The sequence below is a fragment of the Pezoporus wallicus genome, unplaced genomic scaffold (genome assembly GCF_028554395.1).
Source record: "Pezoporus wallicus isolate ANWC-B61680 ecotype Strahan unplaced genomic scaffold, APGP_CSIRO_Pwel_v1 contig_12230, whole genome shotgun sequence".
NCBI classification, from domain to species: Eukaryota; Metazoa; Chordata; class Aves; order Psittaciformes; family Psittacidae; genus Pezoporus; species Pezoporus wallicus.
The window spans coordinates 197407-216750 of NW_026637082.1; the positions used below are offsets into that span (position 1 = coordinate 197407).

Here is a 19344-nt window from a genome sequence, read left to right on the forward strand (position 1 = left end):
AAACAAAAAGAACCCACAGAAAACAACAAAAACAAACCAAGCTCAGTTACATCTAAGTTTAACATGAGATTGGGATAGATACATCATTGTACAAGGAACAGTCATTTTTAACTAGATACTGTCAACATGTAATTCTTGGAAGGGCTGGATCTGCCAATTCTCCACTCTTCTTTACAGCTGGTCATATTCGCCAGCTGTTTGGTCGCCTTCCCACCAGACTGGGGACTTTCGTAAAGGACACAAATAGACCCATCCTCACCGATGCGATAGGACACCTCGAAAGGGTCGACCCAAAGAGTCAGTTCGCTGGGTAAAAGCTGGAAGAGTTTCTCGTGGCTCAGTCCAATCATCCCCGCTGCCTTTCCTATCAAGGGGTCCATCTTATGGTTGATCCTAATGCACCGGTACCCGGAGCCCTTGGAGGGCACCAGGGGGAACCAGTGGTGTTTACAGCGCTCTGCAGGAGGGAACAAAGAGCAGCTTTACGGCGGCCCCGGAGCCCCACGGAGCCTGCGCTCCGCCGGAACCCCCCCCTGCGGGGCACAGAGAGGGGCAGCCGGACCGGCCCCTTCACCGATCACCCCCGGCGGAGGCCCGTGGCCCCGCTCACCGCACAGCGCCTCCTGCAGGCACTCCCGGAAGCACCGCAGCTGCTCCTCGCCGATACCGCCCGCTGCCCGCAGGAGGCGGCTCAGGATCGGTAGCGCCGCTTGGACGGCAGGGCCGCGCTGGGGCTGTGCTTTGCCACGCCGCCAGCTTGCACCGCGCCAGCGACCGGCGCCGCTTCGCCTCCTGGGAATTCAGCACACTTGAAAACGTCTGCGAGAGTTAAGCTGACAGTTCTGCTTTGTGAACGGCACAAAGTTGTTGTTGAGTGTATGACGGTGAAGGGATACATCTCTGGCTTGTATTTCGAGTACTATACTGCACGTTTTAAGTGTGATACCGGTCGGGAAAGATTTGGGGATTTAGATATAAACACAAACCTAATGCTTATCTGTGCATAAGATCAGCCATACATACACTGCCCTAAGTACCAGCCTCTCCACCTGCAGGTCACACCACAGCACCCACGGAGAGGAACAATCTGCTAGACCTTCGTTTGCGTCCCTTTGGAGTGGCTTTTTTATGGGGCATAAAAATTTGAGCCATGGAAATGTTGGGTTGAACAGTTTGTGACAGACTATTCTGTGGAGTAAAGTACATGGCTTGTTTGAGACGGAGAACTTTAGTGACAACTCAGCATCACTGCTGAGGGCTCCAAGTTTGAGGAACAACTACAATTCATCTCATTACAATAGATGAGTTTTGCCTTGATGCCAGTTATCCTGGCAAGTCTCTTTACCCAAGAGCTCCAAACCAGTAGTTCTGGGAGCACCCCACCAGCCTCACTCCCTCCACACAACTGCCAAGCAGCAGCTGAGTTCCACAACACATCCAGAGACATGGATGGATTCAGCTGGGACCCTGCCCCCTTCAGTGCAGTGACAATATTCTTAAGCTGTTTCAAAGCTTTTAAACAGCTCATAGCCAGGATTCCCCAAGTTCACAAAAAGCTTTCCCTCTAGTCCAAGCACTAGACACAAACTTTCTTCCCCCCCATCTTAAAATTCTGTTCACATTCAATTTTTCCAAATCGATGCTTTCAAGAGCACTGTCTAAGGTCAGGACACCATTGCCAGGCCTGTCTGCAGCTGTAACTAATCACAGTTCTCAGAGAGCAGTCTTCTCTCAGAAGTTTGTGCAATGCCACAACCATTCCCCCTTGCCCCTTGCCTTAAATACATCCACTCCCTTCACTGGCTTTGTGTCTTAACCTCCCTTTGGAAAAAGGGTGTTGATTTCTTTACACAGTTGGTTAAGTTCTAAGACTTTATACTCTCCTTTGTTAAAAAGCAAACCAACCCCTCCTCTATTCTTCTCCAAGGCCTGCCACATGCCCCAGGACCTTTCTTCAGAAAAGGTCTCACCTCTGAAGAAACTAACATCTTGTTTTCCCAGCTGCACACCTGAATCCTTGTCTGCCAGCTGTAAGAACCTGACATCACCTCCAGTTCATCAGCTGCAAAAGCCATACCCAGAGAGTTAAGAGGAGAAAAGCCTTGTCTGCAAACCTTTAAAAGTTAATCCAGTTTTACCAGTTTTCCATAATAATACATTCATCAATAGATGAAGTATGAAGAAGACAACTCAAACTAGTGTTTTAATTGTTACTAGCAACCAGTATAACATGGGCTGTGAATTTAAAGATGCTTTCCTCAAACCTCTGTCCCTTTAATCTAAGGGTTAGAAATCATCAAGGCTGTAATTACAGAAGAGCTCATCACAGAGCCAAACCTCATCCCGCACAGGAAGGGTTCCCAGGGAATGCCTGGTTACCTGCAACAGCAGGACAGACCAGTTTGTTCATTAAGCTACTAGCAAATTACTGTTCAATCCCAACAGTTTATTTTTGCTAGATTCTGACTGTTTCAACATATTGAACGGCAAAGAAAAGTGTCATTACGTTTACAGTTAACACTTTTTCAGGCTCATTCTGCTTGTAGCAAACTTACTTCAAGAACACCAGTTCCCATCCAATTTGGACAAGTGTCCTGGGTTCAGCAGTAGCAGTCATTTTTCCCCTTCTTGGTAGCTGGTGCAGTGCAGTGTTTTGACTTTCGGCCTGGGAACAGAGCTGATAGCGATGTTTTGGTTTGGCCAAGGACTTTGTGAGCCTCATGCTCTGCCAGGGAGGAGGGGAAGCCAGGAGGAAGCAGAGACAGGACACCTGACCCAAACTGACCAAAGAGGTATTCCATACCACAGCACGTCATGCCCAGGAGGTAACTGGGAGTTAGCCGGAAGGGCTGGGAGACTGCAGGGTTGGAGGAGGTATCGGTCGGAGCTTGGTCGGGCTTGGGGGGCGAGTTATCGGTCAGCTGGTGCTGAGGTGTTGTATTCTCTTCCCTTGTTATTTCCTTTATCATTATTATCACTGGTGGTAGCAGCAGTGATTTGTGTTATACCTCAGTTACTAAACTGTTCTTATCTCAACCCGTGGGAGTTGCATTCTTTTCGATTCTCCTCTCCATCCCTCTGAGAGCAGGGGGAGGGCAAGAAAGGGGGGGGGAGTGAGTGAACAAGTTACCTGACTGGGTTTAAACCACGACAACAAGTTGTTTTTTTTTTTGTATTAACAATATGACAGCATTAGAACTCACATAGTGCCTCCTCACTTGTAACTCAATTAAGACATTCAAGATTTCTTACCCTTTGTTTTCCCCAACAGCAAGCAACAGGGCCAAAGAAGGGCAAAGACATTTATCCAAAACTCAAGTGCTATCACTTAGTTTAATGCTCCCACTTCACCACCTGGCTAGAGTGTAATTCTGTATGCTATTTGGTAGCCTAACCAAAGAGATTTTTGTCAAAGAAGTTAAAATATCAACTTACTTCACCTTCAGGAAAAGATTTCTATGCTTTACTTCTTACTCACAGCTCTTACCACTAGACTACCTCCTCTCCTAACCATGTCTCAGGCCTGGATCAAGATGCTTTAATAAAATAAATGCAAATTCTAGTAAGAGTAAGTTCTCACTGGAGTTGCATTTCAGTACCTCAAACTTCACAAATTAAGTGAAACCATTTTATCTCTGCTGATCCCTGGACATCGCAGTCATCCAATTACTTCACTTTTTTTTCAGTGTTTTGAGAATCAGAACACAAACCCCAGCTCTCCAGTTTTAAAGACATCACTAGAAAAGCTGTCCAGGCACACTTGGACTGTATCACCCTATGTTTGAGCAGACACAGTCACCACATGACATCAAAGCTTCCAACACACTATCACAAATGCAGTAAGCCAGCAACTCATTTCCAGTTCCAGTAAATAAGTGGACAGAGAAACAATGCTTCCACTGAAGTTACAAAATTCTTATAAGTATCCAGAATAGACATAAGATTATGGTTAATAGCACTAAGAATAGTAAAAATCCAGATGTACATTATTAAGCATAATGCTAAAGAGCTTCCCCCTTCCAGGCTCCATGGACTTATTGGAATACATGCACAAATTCCCAATTATATACAGTTCGATTTTACTCAAAGTCAGTCAAACAAGGCTCTGCCAAAGCAAGGGCAGATATTAAGGGAACTGGTTTTAACTCACTTGTGAGAAAGTTAAGTAGAGACCAGAGTGGAAAAGCTTTCTAAGCAAGCAAATGAAAGCTAGCTAAAAATACTACAAGAGTTAATGTTATATCACTGCTAACACAGACAAATGCTCACTAGATATAGCTCCTGCACCTGGATCCACTAGTCCAGAGTGGAACATTCAATTGAAGGAAGAAGGTAAGAAGGTCTGGCAGTAAAAACAAAAAGGTGCTGCAGTTACCAGGTAACATTAAAGTCACACTTCGATTTCTTGTATTCTCACATTTAAGGCTCAAGGCAAGCAAAGCCACAGAAAGACAAGAAGAAATCAACAGATACGTAACTATTTAATTGCCCTGACAGAAAATGGTTCCATAGGCAATAGTATTTAAAACAAACTCTGGGAAGGGTTTATCAAGAAACTAGTCATTTGCCAATTCTTAAGCTAACCACTTATATAAATAGGCTGGTTTAGAGAGTACTGGAATTGTAATTAAACAACAATGTGGAAACACTGTTCTAGAAAGATTTAGCAGTAGCCATTGACATGTTATTTCTCATTAGAAATGAATTTTAATTATTCATATACGGGGCGGGGGGGAGGGGTAGGGAGGTGTGAGGAAACAAAAAAGCAACAAAATAACAGAAAAAAAAACCACAAGCTTCTAGGGTTTTTGTTTGGTTGCTTTCCTCCATTTGCTGGAAGATTTCCATGGCTTGGAGTTGTGAAGCCTCATCCCACAGATAGCAGAAGCAGTAAGTTAGCACTGCAGTTGGGAATTGTTAGGATTAATAACCTTGTTTAGTACTAGGAACTAAAGTAGTTAAAGCCATAGGCTGCAAAAGCTGACCAAGAATAAGATTTTTTCATTAAACTAATGCTGCAAATACAAAACCAGCAGATACAAGCAAGAAAGAAAAGAACCAAGGAAAAAACTCCCCAGGAATGAGGTTATTTCAGAAGGCAGCCAGCCCAATGACCAAGAAAGCCAGTAAGAAATCAAGAACCCTCTGACCAGAATGGAGAGGAGAACAGGTGGTACATTCCAGGAAACCTGCCTGTAGAGGTATAATTGGGGTACACGATCTGCTGCAGTGATTCTCCTTTGGAGACACCCAGCTCAAGCTGCTCTGCACATCCAATAAACAAACTGCTCCTTTACTCAGCAGGTTGACAAACTCATCTTTGAGCAGGAACCTCCGGCCAAGCCCTGTTGAGGTGCCACCCACATAATTCATACTACAGACTAGATGGCAGTTACATAATGCCTGCAACAACTACTACACATAACAACCTTCTTTCACAGAGAATACTTTAAGTCATCAACTCAAACTTACTTTGTTGTTGTTATTCTGTTCATCTGCAAGTCCTTTCGTTAGCAGGAACCCCTGGAGTAGAAGAAAATAGTATCTTAGCTTACCTTATTAATTTTTTTAATAACTATCTTAAAAAATGAAGTGTGTGGAAGCATTCTATCATTCCATTTTTCTTCAGCTAGAGGAAAAGGATAAGGGAAAGCTGAAGCTATATCACACAGTATGCTGTTATGTAAAAACAGTAGTAATAATGATAGCACTAGCCTATTTCTTTATGTATAAAAAAAGCAGCATTAAGACCAAACATAGTCTAAATCAAGTTCATTTTCAATTACTTAAGCTTGTTACCTGTCTCTATAAACATAGATGACGAACAGAGCACTAGAACCTGCAAGAAGAGGTTTTAAACAGAACAAGCAATTCTATTTTCATTCTATCTCTGAATCATTTCTTTCTAATCATCTAATCAAATAAATTCTTAACAGGAAGAATTACCTTTTCTTTATTGTTAGAACACAATGACATGAATTACACTCCCATTGAAGAAAAAGAGTATTTCCAAATATAAATAATGGTACCACCAATGATGTAAGCATCAAATCGCTCCATAACTTTCCAAGCTTGGTATAGAAATTAATAAAAATATAACTTCTTAGAAAAACAAAAAGAAATCCTTAAGTTAATACCTCAGAACTAAAGTGATACAAGTGGTGTGCTCTAGGAAACTGCCCCTTTTATCCTGATGAGATGCAGCAATCCCACCTGCTGAAGTTCAGAGGGATCACCTGCTGTCACTCTAGCAGAGAAGGTGGGATGAGCCAGCACAGCTGAGAGCATTGACCCTCAGGGATTTCTTTTGGCTTCACTGGCTTATCAGAGGCTACCGCTGCTTATGCCAGAGCAGTGCATTGATAAAGCAAACTACAGTCTAGTCATTATTTAAGCTTTTCTGCATATAGAGGGAAACAGAGAAATGAACAAGAGAAATCAGAATTCTGTGAAAGCTTTGGAAATATACTAACAGCACATTGTTTCTCAAAGACCACCAGGGGATTTGTAAACTGATTTATAGCACTGAAAATTGTTATTAACCCTGTTTTTAAAATGTGCTGCAAGGCTATTGTCTAGTTTAAACTTGAAAAGTTTACCAACATAGCTGGGAGCTCACAGGGGGTAATGCTTTATTTTTGTAATGGGCTGTTCTAAAGACTCAAGTATTAGATTAGGAGTGGTCTTCTATTAGAGCAATTAATGCAATTTAAAAAAAAAAAAAAAGAGAATGACAACACCCCTTTGAGTCTGCAACAGAACATTAGAGTACTTCCTGGTTTCTGTAAGTGTTGAGTTGGCTGAGTTGGAGTAATTTCCTTTCCTTACAGTCTCGTGTCTCACATTCCCCTGGGGAATAAACAAAACCACCTGCATGTCTGCAGCCTCCTGTCCCACCACAGCTGCCAGAGGAAGCCCATGCAAGGAGGAAGGAGCAGCGATGACTGCCAGCACAAGAAGAGGTGTCTGCAGGGGTTTTCTGTGAATCTCTGCTGGGGAGGTAGGCACCCAGCAGCCTGACAACCCTGCCCAGCAGGTTCTGCTCATGACATCACTAACCTGGCCTTGCTGAGCGATCACAGGACCACAGAATCATTAGGGTTGGAAGGCACTTTGGAGATCATCCAGTCCAACCCCCTGACAAGGCAGGGCCACCCAGAGCAGGTTACACAGGAACATGTCGAATGTCTTGAGAGAGGGACACTCTACAACCCCCCTGGGTAGCCTGTGCCAGTGCTCTGCCACCCTCAAGGTCAAGAAGTTCTTCCTCATGTTGAGGTGAAAGTTCTTGTGCTTCAGTTTATGGCCACAGCTCCTCGTCCTGTTGCTGGGCACCACTTCAAAGTCTGACATCATCCTCCTGGCACCCACTTTTGAGATACTGATCTGCATTAATAAGATCTCCTCCCAGTCTGCTCTCCTCTAGCCTAACCAGGCCCAGCTCCTGAGATCTGTCCTCATGGGAGAGATGCTCCGGACCCCTCACCACCCTTGTGGCCTCCAATGGACCCTCTCCAGCAGCTCCTTGTCTGTCTTGTACCAAGGAGCCCAGCACTGGACACAGTTCTCCAGACGTGGCCTCACCAGGGAGGCGGGGGGGAGTTCACGCTGTCATGACGCCAGTGATGGCTACACGAGGCCCAGGTGCCGCCACGCCGCAGCTCAGCGTTACGTCAGCAGGCCACCCCCTCAACGCGACGGGATATGACATCACCGTCTAACGCTCTGACGTCAGCAGCCCGTCCCTCTAAGCCGCTAACAGAACAAACTTCCCCGCTCGCGCCTATCCGCGACCCTCCCGGACGGCCAATCAGCGAGCCGCTTACAGCGCAGGTGGCCGCTGCCAATCGCTGCGCGCCGATGTTCGGTTTTGTCCCCCGGGAGTCGTTGAAGTCCCTGCCGCGCTCCCATTGGTCTGAGGGAAGCTCTGCCCGGCAGTGATTGGCGCGCGACGTGGAGCGCGTTGGCGCTGTCCGCGGCGGTTCCGGTGCCCGGTGCATCCGTGCCATGGCTGCCCAGCCCCAGCTTGGGCCGCGGAAGCGGAGCGGCCCGGTGCTGTGCGGGGAGGGCTGGGCCGGAGCCGCCCCTCCGGCCATGGCGGGCTTTGGCGGGGCCCTGGAGAACGGCTTCCCGCCGTACAAGCGCCCCAAGAGCGCGGGGCCGGCGGGGCGCCACGAGGGGCCGGGAGATCTCTTCGGAGACAGTGACGACTTTACGGCGGACGACCTGGAGGAGATCGACATCTTGGCTTCTCAGGCGCTGTCCCAGGAGGCCGCCACCGGACCCCCGAAACACGCGTGGGGCGGCTTCGGACCGAACGGCGCCGAGCGGCGGGTGGCGGCGGGGCTGCCCCGGAACGGAGCTCCCGCAGCGGGGAGGAAGCTGCCAGGTCGGTGTGTCCGTGCGGCCTGGCGGTGTGGCTAGAGCACGGGTGTGATCTCCTTAAGGGTTGATAGACAAGCGCTAAAGCAGAGTTACGTGGTGACGAGACGCGTGCGGTTTACCTATCTGTAGTGACAGTATAATTCTTATGATACTCAGAGGTGTGTAACAGCAAATAATAACATGTTCAGTCATTGCTGATATACATACATCATCCGTGCTTCAGAACCGATCTTGGCTTTTTTCTGCAGCAGGAAGCAGTACAGAAGATAGCCTGGTGAGAGATGCCTTCCAGTTCGAAGTCCTGCAAACGCAGCATGAAGAAATTAAACAGAAGGTCAGCAGTTCTTCCCCCCTTTCCAAATATGACATATTTTTTATAAGGTTAACTGAAAGGTGGGATAAGTTCGGTTCCGAGTATTTAATTCTTATTGTTGACTAGTAATGTTTGAAATCCATGGATCTATTAAAAGCATAGTACTAGAAACAGCTCTAGTAGTATTCAATATGAGAGCAACATTTTATTTCTTGGTCATTTTGGGTTATCAAATACTCATTTTTACCTGTTTCCCCTTAAATGGGTTCTCCTTTGTCCTGTCACCTAGCCAGCACCTTGTTCTGTGAAACTTAAAGATTTCAGAAAATGACTTATAAATTGTGTTCTGTTACTTATATGATGATCCCTTATGGAATGGGGAAGAAATAGATGCAGAAAAGTAAGAAGGTGCAAATGCCCACGCTAAGTCCATCCTTTTCTTGGCAGACAGCTTAAGAAGAATATAAGACCTGAGCAAGTTTATGATTTTATTTTTACTGGAAAAGTCTTTTACCCTCTGGTAAAATTTCATGTAGGTAGTTCCTGATCCAGAAATATTACATGTGTATTTAGTTTATAGTGTATTCTTTCATCACCCTTACCTCTGGTGTCTGAATCTTTCCCAGCTCTTTTATATCCTTTACTGTGGAAGCTCCTACCTGTATGCCACGTTCAACATGGGGGTGAACCATAACTTTATACAGTAGGGTAGAGGTGTATTTCTGCCCTTTCTCCACGCTTTCCTGAGTAACAATTGTATTCTCCCTCCAAAGTCTTGTCTCTGAGTGAGATGGTTGTTCAGAAAGTATTAGAGACTATATATGTGGTGAAGATACAGTCTGGGGGTGGTAGCTTGTCTGAGGACAGCATGCTTGTTGGCTGCCATGCTAGTGAAGTATTATCATCGTTATCATCCAAACAATGAATAAATTATTGATGTGAGTAGAATACTTACCAAAAAAAAGAACATAATCACAGAGAAGGGGAAGGAGAAGGATGCTCTCTGACAGGTGCTACAATGGCATATGAAAATGTGCCTTTGCTGTCATTTTATAATTGTGTTAGAAAAAACAGTAGCTGAGCATGATTTAACCAGGAAAAGATTAGAAGCAACATTGCAGAATTTGTGCACTGGGCTACAGGAAAATTTTTCTCTTTAGAAAGTATAAATATACCTGATTTTTGACCCATATAATGATATAAATACCTGCTTCTGGTTATATGCATCTTCTGATGAAATGCATCTGTTTGCAGCTGAAAGAAATGCAGGATGAAATTCTTACTAAAAATGGAGAAATTAAAATTTTGCGTGACTCGATGCAGCAGATGGAGTATGCTATGGAGGAACAGAAAAGATCATACATGCTATTGGAACAGCAAAAATCTCAGATCTTAAGTGAAAAAGAAAAAGAGTTCTCCAAAAAGGTTTGTAACTGTGTCAATTACCTGCATGTCACATGCAGAAGCTAATTTTATGACTTAGTATGACAGATCATCTAGCAAAGGAAGAACAGTTGTGTGGAATTTCCAAATTATATATGCTTCCTTCATCTAGAAGAAAGCATTTGTAAGAATCTGCTGCAGGTTTTCTTCTGTCAAAATGAAAGTAAAATTCAAGTGGTAGAGGTTTTCATTTACTTTTATTTGTTGTTTTTTTTTTAAGCAATCCCAAGAACATTAAAATTGGAATGTATTTTAAAGTGAAAAAAAGCAACAGAACATGCTTTATAACTGATCAGAGTGCTATTCCTGTTGCAGTCATTTTTCTGAAAGCCCTGAAGAGGACAGTGGCTGCCTTTGTCCTGTTTACTCTGCTGTTAATGGCCTCACTGTAGTAGTGCTCTGCGTGGCACTTGTTCTGTCTTCACAAGTCATATGCTTCTTGCCTGAACTTCTGGTGTTTGGTTCTAAGGTAGTATTAGTTGCACTGGCATACATAAAAATGGAGATCTGTGCAGGGTTCACAGTAAGTAGATGGTAATCTTGAAATCTTACGGTAATTCTAGTTGCTTGGCAGTTATGACACCTCTGAATTACTCAGTAAAACTGTCTTTTTAATTCCTCTTTCAGTTGCTGTCATTACAGTCAGAGCTGCAGTTCAAAGATGCAGAAATGAGTGAATTAAGAACACAACTTCAGAAGTGTGAAAGAAATAAGCATGTTATTCAGACAGTTTTAACACCAAGGTAGGAGCTTTGGAAAATGAGTTTGTGTTCCTTTTTTACAATATGTGTGCTTAAACTATTGAAGAGGTTTTCTTTCTTCATGTAACTTTTAGCTCCATTGTCTTTAAAAAACACAACTTAAAAAGTCTGTTGACCTCTGTGGATTTTGCTCACAAAGAGCTTTCATTGCATTTGTGACAAACCTGCGGAGAGTTAATAGTGAAGTACCTTTCAAACATCGATGCAAACAGATCCTTGTTTATTGCTTAGTAAACTAAATAGAAAAGAAATACTGATTGATTCTAGTGTTTGATTTCTATTTTAGCCCTAAAAAGAACTTTGCAATACAAGCAATACCAGAAGGATGTTCTGTGCAGCCTGGAAAAAGATCTTTTCCTACAAAGGCATCCTTCAGTGCTGAAATGTCCCCTAGACCATTGTGTTCTTCAGGAAATCTGATTGCCCCAAGTACTTTGATCAAGGAAGGTAAACATGTATGCAACTTGCAACATTTTTAGCTGCATCTGAACATTGTGCCTTAGATAAGGAGTTTTATACTATGTGACTGAACAGTTTCAGTAAGTTTGATGTAGAGAAAAACAAACACGTATTTGTTACGTTTTGGTTTTGCTTAAATTTCTTTCCTTTTTATACCAGTTGGCATGAAATAGCTGACTGAAATTTGCATTAAGATCGTTTTGATTCACACCCTGTAATGCCTGTGTACCAGATGCAAAGATGGCAACAAGGAAGTGGCTACTGGCCATCGTAAAAACTTCCATTTATTATACAATGAACTGAAATACTCAGATTGTTAATCTGCTTTTCTCTTTGGTTAGTGAAGATCAGGAAATGATTTGCCTATTTCTTGAATTTGTCTGTTAGTCAGCTAATACATTTTTTGTGTTCTTGTGGTTTTCGCTTTAAAGCTGGCCTTTAGGGGGAGTTTATTTTAAAGGGTACATACTTAGCCATATTGAAAGAAGCAACTGAAACAGTACACTCATTTCCTCTTTTATGTAATTCTCACAAAGGTGTATCTTGAAATTAATTGAGTAAAGCTTAAGAAATTAATATATTCATGTATTTGAAGATTGCTATTATATGAAGCAAAATTGTGGGGCCATGTTTCTGATGTGAAATAATAAATGGGAAAACATTTGGGTATCATCAACTAATCCTTAGAGGAGGAGTCATGAAAAATCTGAGATGTTACTGTCAGTTACAGTATTCAGTCTTAAATTGGATCAGCACTATGAACTCTATCAAAAAGAAAAATACAATAGCCTTAAAGCATTAGTATTGCTACTTATTCAGCCTCCTGACTATTCATTACGGTAACAACACTCAGTGTGCCTCTGTTAATCTCTACTCGTGGGAATTCAACTTAAGGTATTGGGGATTTTTCTAAAACAAAAGTTGAGAGCAATAGCACTGAACAATCTGAAACATCTGACAGTAAAGCTGAAATTTTATTCACTCCTCTAATTTAATTTGGGGAGCAATTCTACTTCATACAGCTTTTACTATTGTTTTGACATATTTGAGTTATACCAGTTTTTTACTGATCTGCTGCCTGTTTTCTTACTCTGTAACAGCTGTGGCTAACAGAATGTGGGTAAAGGATAGGCACAGATACATAAGAAATGTAGTTCTCTTATCTGACTCATAATAACTGTTTGTTTTAGATAGTAAGATAACCCATCCTGAAGTATTACCCCTGAAGTATGAAGCTATTGGAAAAAATGGTTCCTACAACTCTGTACCTAAACGAAACACACAAGGTAACTTAATTTTGTTCATATAGAAATAGTGAGCATCTCTGTAGAGCAGCTTCGTTGCCTCTACTAAGCAGTATTGTGCTGAGAAGCCTGCTACGTACAGTGCCACTGCACAGTAGACAGTGGTGTTCAGATAGTCACTGTTTAACATGGTGACTTTGCAGTAAAACACTTCAGATTATATTATCTTGTATCCCAACAACATTCTTATATTGTTACTTTAAGAAAAAAGTTTGCCTGGGTTTGGTTTTTGCTTTATGGAAGGATACAGATCAAAAGGCATCTTATTACAGGCTAGTTCTTCCAGCATTAATATATTACACTTTTTATTGTAAACCAGTATAAAAACAGAAAAAATGCACCTTTTGTTTTGGTTTTTGTTTTAAATGCCATTTACAACCGTCAACACTAGGAATTCTGCAAGGTACTATTTTATTTCCAATGCAGAATTGCGTCCTGTAATTTTAATGTCTCAACTGGAACATGGAGAGCAAATCATCAGGATAACTGAAATATACAATTACCTGGCTTGAGCTGTTTTGATAATACTGGATTGTAATTAAAGTACCTCTAAGTATAGTTTGGTTAATTTTCAAGTCATAAATTCATTTTTCTGGAAATCATTCTCTTGCAGAGAAGATGATCTGTAATGGAAAAGGTATTTTGAGGTTGAGATCACTATAAATAAGGTTAATAATTTGAAAAATCGTGGTTTTACTGTTGTTGACATGGTAAAGCTACTCCAAAGCTATTTGTGCATCCTTTCAGGTTCTATCTTACTGAATGCACTGATGAAACAGCCCATTGTCCCTGGGTCATTACTAGGACTCTGCCATCTCCTTAGCAGTAACTCTGAGCCTCTACCTGGAGCTGCATTGCAGCTCAACTATTTGGATACGTAAGTTTTACTTATTTTTGTTAAATTGCATGTGACATGTTCTTAGGATAGTGGCATTCTCTATACTGAGAAATGCTTATTCACAAAGGATAGCTCATTCCTTTTGTTACATGCTGTTTTGCTTAGACCATTCAGTTTGGAACGTCATGATCATCATACATACTAAACAGGGACAACACTTAAGTGATAAACTGGGTTAATTATGTAATTAATGGATCATTATATACATAATAATTATATACCAGGTGTCAAGGAGTAGGTTGGGTTTGTATTCTTTTCCCCAGTTTACATTTTCTTTTGGAAAGACATCTCTTGTTACTCTCTTGCCTTTCCATTATTTGATTCAGAATATGAGTAACTCAAATTCCAACTATGTTCTCTGCCTTTTCTTCTGAAGTCTTTCCCTTTTTTCAACTTTATTTGGATAGGAAGTCCACACACCTACCCAGCAGCAGGACAACTCAAGAAGAAATTGCTGGTCGTGGATCCTTGCAAGAAGCTCAAAACCTTGCTGTAACAGGATTGAACTTGATTGCTATGGATGGAGGATTATCTGAAGGAGGCCAAACAGAAAGCCAGACAGAGTTGCATGTCACACACTGCAAGATCCGAGGTGCTGTGCACCTCTTGCCCTTGGTAGAACACCATATTGGTGCATACTGTCAAGCAGTACAACTGGCAGACAAGCCAGTAAATGGTTCTTGTGGAAACCATTCAGCTGCTTCTTCCAGAGCCAACACAAATATGGTGTCAAGTAAGGAGGACTTCAGGTTGCCTCTTGAAGAAACTACAGTTATATCACTGGGTATTCTTTATTATTTGGCATTGTATAGCTGGGATGTAGTCCACTTGTTGCTATCTACTGAAGCGGAAGAAAGTGCTGCTGCTGGAGATGAACAGGTTTCCAAGATGGACAAAAAGGTGTTGCATGATAACCAGTGTGATGATAAAGAAGATACCAGGACACAAGGAGGGCTGCCTGTAGCTCCACAGGATGCTCCCAATAATGATCAACCTCAACATTCCTTATTTAAAAAGCTGCTTCAGGTTTTAGCTTTTTCTGCTGCAAAAGGCTCCCAGACTGACAGGATACTGAAGCAAAGCCTAAAGGTTTTGGTGAAATTAGCTGAAAATGCAACAATGGACTTGCTAATAATGTAAGTCAGCAATAGGTTTACAATTATTTCAGACTGCTGTCTAGCAATTTTTATTCCCTGTTGAAAGTAATTTGTACAGATGACAGCAGAAGTTTTGATATGTACAAGAGAATTTTCAGATCACCTTTGAGAAGCAGTTGAGGATCTTTCTACTGCCTTTGCTGCTAATGAATATGATAACATTACCCATGATCTGTAACAAGATTTGCTGATGACATTTATATGAAGCAGATCTGTTGCCTCATTGCATAGCCATCACCTGAAAGTCAGAAAACTTCTTAAGGCCATATGCAGTTGATCAGAGTATCTGTAACATTCATTTTGGGTTTTTCAAGATTGCTGGGAGACGCATAAGGAATGAAAGCACATGGTCTCATTCTGGTAGGTAAAATGCCACTCTCAAAAGTGAGACATTTAATTTGCTAATGATCTGATATACACAACCATAGTATCAATTGCAGAATGACTGCCAAATGTAACTGAACATGGTTTTCAGTATACATTTTATGTATGACACACAAATTGGGATCAGGTATGTTTTGAATGGCTGAAAAGGCACACATTCTGATGATGTGTACAAGAAATAGTGTCTTTTCAACCTGTCAGTGCATTTCCCATTTCCAACTCTTGTTTTCTTTTGAAGTTTTCAGCAGTTACTGAGTAGCCAGATACTGCTCCATTGTCTGTGTCCAGAGACCCCTTTGCCTGCTGTCCTTTTGACCGTGAGACTGTTGTCTATTCTTGCTCAACACCATACACTGATTGTTCAACTTTGTTCTCATTCAGGTAAAAGACTTCATTACACAGATAACTTACCAGGTGAACAGTAGTTAGCATGACTAAAAGCAGTGCAAACAGGCCTCGCTCCAAAGTGTTAAAAGCCATACAGTGCTTTTATACCCATGTCAATTTTTAAAACTACTTTCCAGATTAATATTTAATGTTGATGAGGGGGGAAAAAAAAGGCTTTTGAAGGAGTTTTGAAATTTATCTGCATGCATGATACCACCGAGATTAGGGATTCCAGTAATCTTCATGACAAGTAGTTTTTGTCCAATTCCTTATGAATGAAGGTCTGTATTACCACAAACGCATTTATAGAGTTTAGGGATACTGATTTCTTCAGCACCGCTTAAGATGTCTGAATTTAAGCAAGAAGTTGAGCCTGTATCACAAGTCCCAGCATAGCACTTCATGTATTTTCTGAAATGTTGTCTTGTTTAGGATAAAATTTAGTTTTGTCACACAGTTGACTAGTTACAAAGTTATCTCTGTTTTAGACACCTGCCTTCTTCTTGCCCTGTACATGTATATTACATCAAGACCAGATAAATCAGCATCTGAAATGCTTTGGCTTCAGCTGGAACAAGAGGTAACCAACCTCTGCTGCTTGTTCATATGCTTTTTCCTGCTGTCTCCAGCTGGGGGAGTGGGAGGAGCAGGGCAGTGCACAAATGGTCTGAAAACAAGTTCTTTCTCCAGCTAAAATAGAACAGAAAGTACTGGCTTGCAGTAAGGGATTACACTGATTTGCAAGAGTAGCTGCTTGAAACTGAATCAGTAACTGGTCAAGAGAACATCAGTCATAACAGTTAAGTCACTGAAAGAGGAAGAAAGATCCTCAGATGGCTGTAAATATTCAACACTAAGCTTTATTTTGCTTTTAGATCGAGTAAAAGGAAGCAAGATCTATAATTCATTTTGACTTGATTAATTCTAAACTGTATCTTACGAGTTACTACATAGAAAAGGCAGTTTTAGCAATTTAGGATTATATTAATTGTATTCAGTAGAAATACTGGCTTTTTTATATATAGAAAGAATAGCTTTTAAACTTGTACTGTTTGTTCTGGCAGTGGTGACTTCTTTGAGGTTCTACTACTTGTTCTGCTCCTGCTCTCATTTGAAAGAATTTTCAACCATTTTCATTATACCCCTACCTACATTGTTAGATTCAGTGTAAACATTATTTGTATGAAGTAAATTAAGGCCCAGTGCACCTCACTAGCCTTCCTCATCAGGAAATTGAAAGAAGTTTCTGTGCAGAGGAAATTCTATGTTTTTTAAAGTTTTACAGGGAAAAAAATTGAACATTTTGGGGGGGGGGATACAGATCAACTGTTAAGAAAAAACAAGAATGTGTGAAGTTAATAATGAAATGTCATGTCTACGTCCCTTTATTTGCAGTCTTGTTTGCTAATTCTGCAGAACTCCAGTACTCATTATAATGCACTCTGTATGTTTTTGTAATAGACAGTGAGACTCCTGACAAGGTTTATGCGGAGTTCCAGTCCAGCAGTTTTATTACCTGGTACAGAGTGCCAGTGTAATCTTGAGGTATGTCACTACAATGGCTGAGTTTACTGAGAACTTTTAAGGTACTCAATGCTAAAACAGCTTTTTGTCCATTTTTTTTTAGCTAAAATGAAAGAGAAATGTACTGTACTTTAAAGGACGCCACCTTCTAGGACCCTTGCTTTTGCCTGCTAGACAGTATTTTGAAATTTGGAAGTTTAATTAGTAAAGTTCATAATGAATTAAGCTTTCAGCTACTATAACTTTATTGAGGCACTTCTCTTGCAGGTGGTTAAGGCACTAATTATAATGTTACACAGACAGTGGATGAAGATTAGAAGATCTGAGAACAGCTTGTGTGCACATAAGGAACAAATTATTCAGTTTTTACGGGATGCTCTTTTACTCTTGCACAGCCTATCTCAGAAAGATAAACTGTTTCATGAACACTGTTTGGAAGTTCTCCATCAATATGACCAAGCCATGCCGGGCATAAGAGCAATTCTCAGAAAGACTCAAAAGTTGAGTGCTTGTGAAGGTAAAACAACCTAAGTGGTAATCTGGCTTTTTTACATGCTTCAGAAATAGAAATTCCGCTTCTGTCCCTTTCCTCATTTAACAAGTACAACCTACCAAATACCATGGATGTTTGTTGCTCAGACCTTTGATTCATAGTCTAGTGCTTCTCAATCTTCATTATACTGAATCACTACTGCACTATTCTTTAATAGTTTTCTCATTCTTCTCTCCATAGAGATATGCCCCTACTATCTGATCCAACAAAATCCCATACTCCAACTCTTTTTAGTAAAGCAATCTGCACTATATATTACCTTACTAAAAAAAAAAAAAAAGTCATTATTTCAAGTCTCCAAATAGCATTACACCTTCTCCCTGCAACTGTATTGTTTCCCCACCACTCCACTCATCCTTAACATCTTTCTTCCTTTTCTCTCTTCTACCCACAACATTCCTCCACTACTCGGAAATCTTCTCTAGCCCATGTCCTTCAGGACTTGCCCCTTGCTTTGCACTGTTCTGGTGTCCATTTCCTAGACAGAGCTACTCCTGTGAAATTGCCTCTTCTCCCTGTACCTCAGTTCCCTTTCTTTGTTCACTCATGGCATTATTTACATGTATGTTGTAGAGCTGATGAGAAGTTTGTGCTCTTTCATCAGTAGATGGGTTTGCTACAAGATACCAGATAAGGTATCTGGTCTTGTTAAGAGCCAGAGTGATAAGTCCTTCATTGTCAGTGTACGTATTGCATAAGTAAGGCAGGTGATGCAAGCATGCCACTATTAGTTACAGTGATTTCTCTGGAGATGCCAAAGAGTATGCCAAGTATGGGCTCTACTCTGATTGCTTAGAGTATTCCAAGGTTTTCTAGAACTTTGCCAAACACCTTGTCTGGTTATGCTTGGGAAGGATCCAAAATGGCATAACAGCTTGGGAATTTGGGGAGGGTGATGCAGTCATATGCCTGCAACCCTGTAGTCTGCATTTGGGTTCTTCCTTTCAAACATAAAATACCGTGCTTTTGTCCTAGTGACTTAAAAAAAAAAAAAATCAGTGAACAAAAATTAGTTTTAAACTTAGTTGCAAAATAATAATGTACCATTTACTGATTTTCCACTAATACACAAATTTAATGACTGCCCAAGATAGTTCTCTCCTTTAACACCTGAAAAGGCATTAAAGAGGGGGGAAGTTTGTATGACAAAATGCATATGAAGACCTGTTTTGCATGAAACCTTGATAAAGGTTTGCTGTAGCCTTCTACAGTCAGTATGTTTTAAAATGCAAACAGATACCAGATGTAATTACACTGTATAAAGTAGGTAAATGACTCTGAAACATGATTTGTTTTTCTTGCAGAGCTGATTTTGGATGAATTGTATCCTCCTGAGCCAGAAGCAGAAGAGCAAGGAATGGATTCCAGATAGCTAACATCTAGCAAAGATCTCTGTCCTTCCTCATCTAAATCATAATCATTGCTACTGTAAATCTGAAAATCCAGTCATCTGTTTTATTAAGAGATAATCTAAAGGCTGCACTCAAATGCAGCACAACTAAGGCATTTCTTCGTTGTGATTATTTAAGTGCCATCTAAACCTAGCTGAATGCTCTAAGAATTATACTGCAATGTACTGTTTTGCTGTACAAACCCACTCAGTGGCTTATGACCAGTTCTATTTATGAAAGTATTTTGAACACATTTGTTTATTTGTAGCTGTAGCACTTTCTTGCTTGACTTCCAGGTTTTTCATGTTGATATTAGTAAACAGTTTACTGTGATTTTAAAAACCTTTCTACAAATAACTTCTAGTTGGCAGCTCAGTTCTGAGCA

General features: G+C 41.2%; 2 protein-coding genes across 4 annotated transcripts; one reads left to right on the forward strand and one right to left on the reverse strand.

Moving 5' to 3' along the window:
- Nucleotides 1–8009, reverse strand: LOC130595992 (protein BTG2-like). The gene is made up of 4 exons (XM_057403199.1): nt 7715–8009; nt 5800–5839; nt 611–792; nt 1–457 (listed from the first exon to the last, which is right to left on the reverse strand). Exons 1-4 carry the CDS (start codon nt 8007–8009, stop codon nt 108–110), a joined length of 867 nt encoding a protein of 288 aa, XP_057259182.1. The 3' UTR covers nt 1–107.
- Nucleotides 8008–19068, forward strand: ATRIP (ATR interacting protein). Of its 3 annotated transcripts, none has more exons than XM_057403191.1 (13): nt 8008–8389; nt 8634–8719; nt 9953–10123; nt 10769–10884; nt 11189–11349; nt 12552–12647; nt 13413–13542; nt 13971–14699; nt 15343–15485; nt 15980–16071; nt 16953–17036; nt 17283–17532; nt 18873–19068. In XM_057403191.1, the coding sequence occupies exons 1-13, from the start codon at nt 8008–8010 to the stop codon at nt 18938–18940; spliced, it is 2508 nt and encodes an 835-aa protein (XP_057259174.1). In that variant the 3' UTR covers nt 18941–19068. The 3 variants fall into 3 exon arrangements, with proteins under 3 accessions (XP_057259174.1, XP_057259175.1, XP_057259176.1); XM_057403192.1 differs by having other exon boundaries at nt 8637–8719; XM_057403193.1 differs by lacking the exon at nt 16953–17036.
- The last annotated feature ends 276 nt before the right edge of the window (nt 19069–19344 follow it).

What these genes read in the sequence shown, in the direction of transcription:
- ATRIP (XM_057403191.1), top strand. Translation starts at nt 8,008, where the DNA reads ATGGCTGCCCAGCCCCAGCTTGGGCCGCGGAAGCGGAGCGGCCCGGTG. An exon ending in CAGACAGTTTTAACACCAAG is followed by an intron (nt 10,885 to 11,188) that starts GTAGGAGCTTTG and finishes TTTCTATTTTAG; the next exon opens with CCCTAAAAAGAACTTTGCAA. An exon ending in AAAGTTGAGTGCTTGTGAAG is followed by an intron (nt 17,533 to 18,872) that starts GTAAAACAACCT and finishes TTTTTCTTGCAG; the next exon opens with AGCTGATTTTGGATGAATTG.
- LOC130595992 (XM_057403199.1), bottom strand. Translation starts at nt 8,009, where the DNA reads ATGGCACGGATGCACCGGGCACCGGAACCGCCGCGGACAGCGCCAACG. An exon ending in TGACGTCAGAGCGTTAGACG is followed by an intron (nt 5,840 to 7,714) that starts GTGATGTCATAT and finishes CTCTTCTTGCAG; the next exon opens with GTTCTAGTGCTCTGTTCGTC. An exon ending in CCTGCAGGAGGCGCTGTGCG is followed by an intron (nt 458 to 610) that starts GTGAGCGGGGCC and finishes TCCCTCCTGCAG; the next exon opens with AGCGCTGTAAACACCACTGG.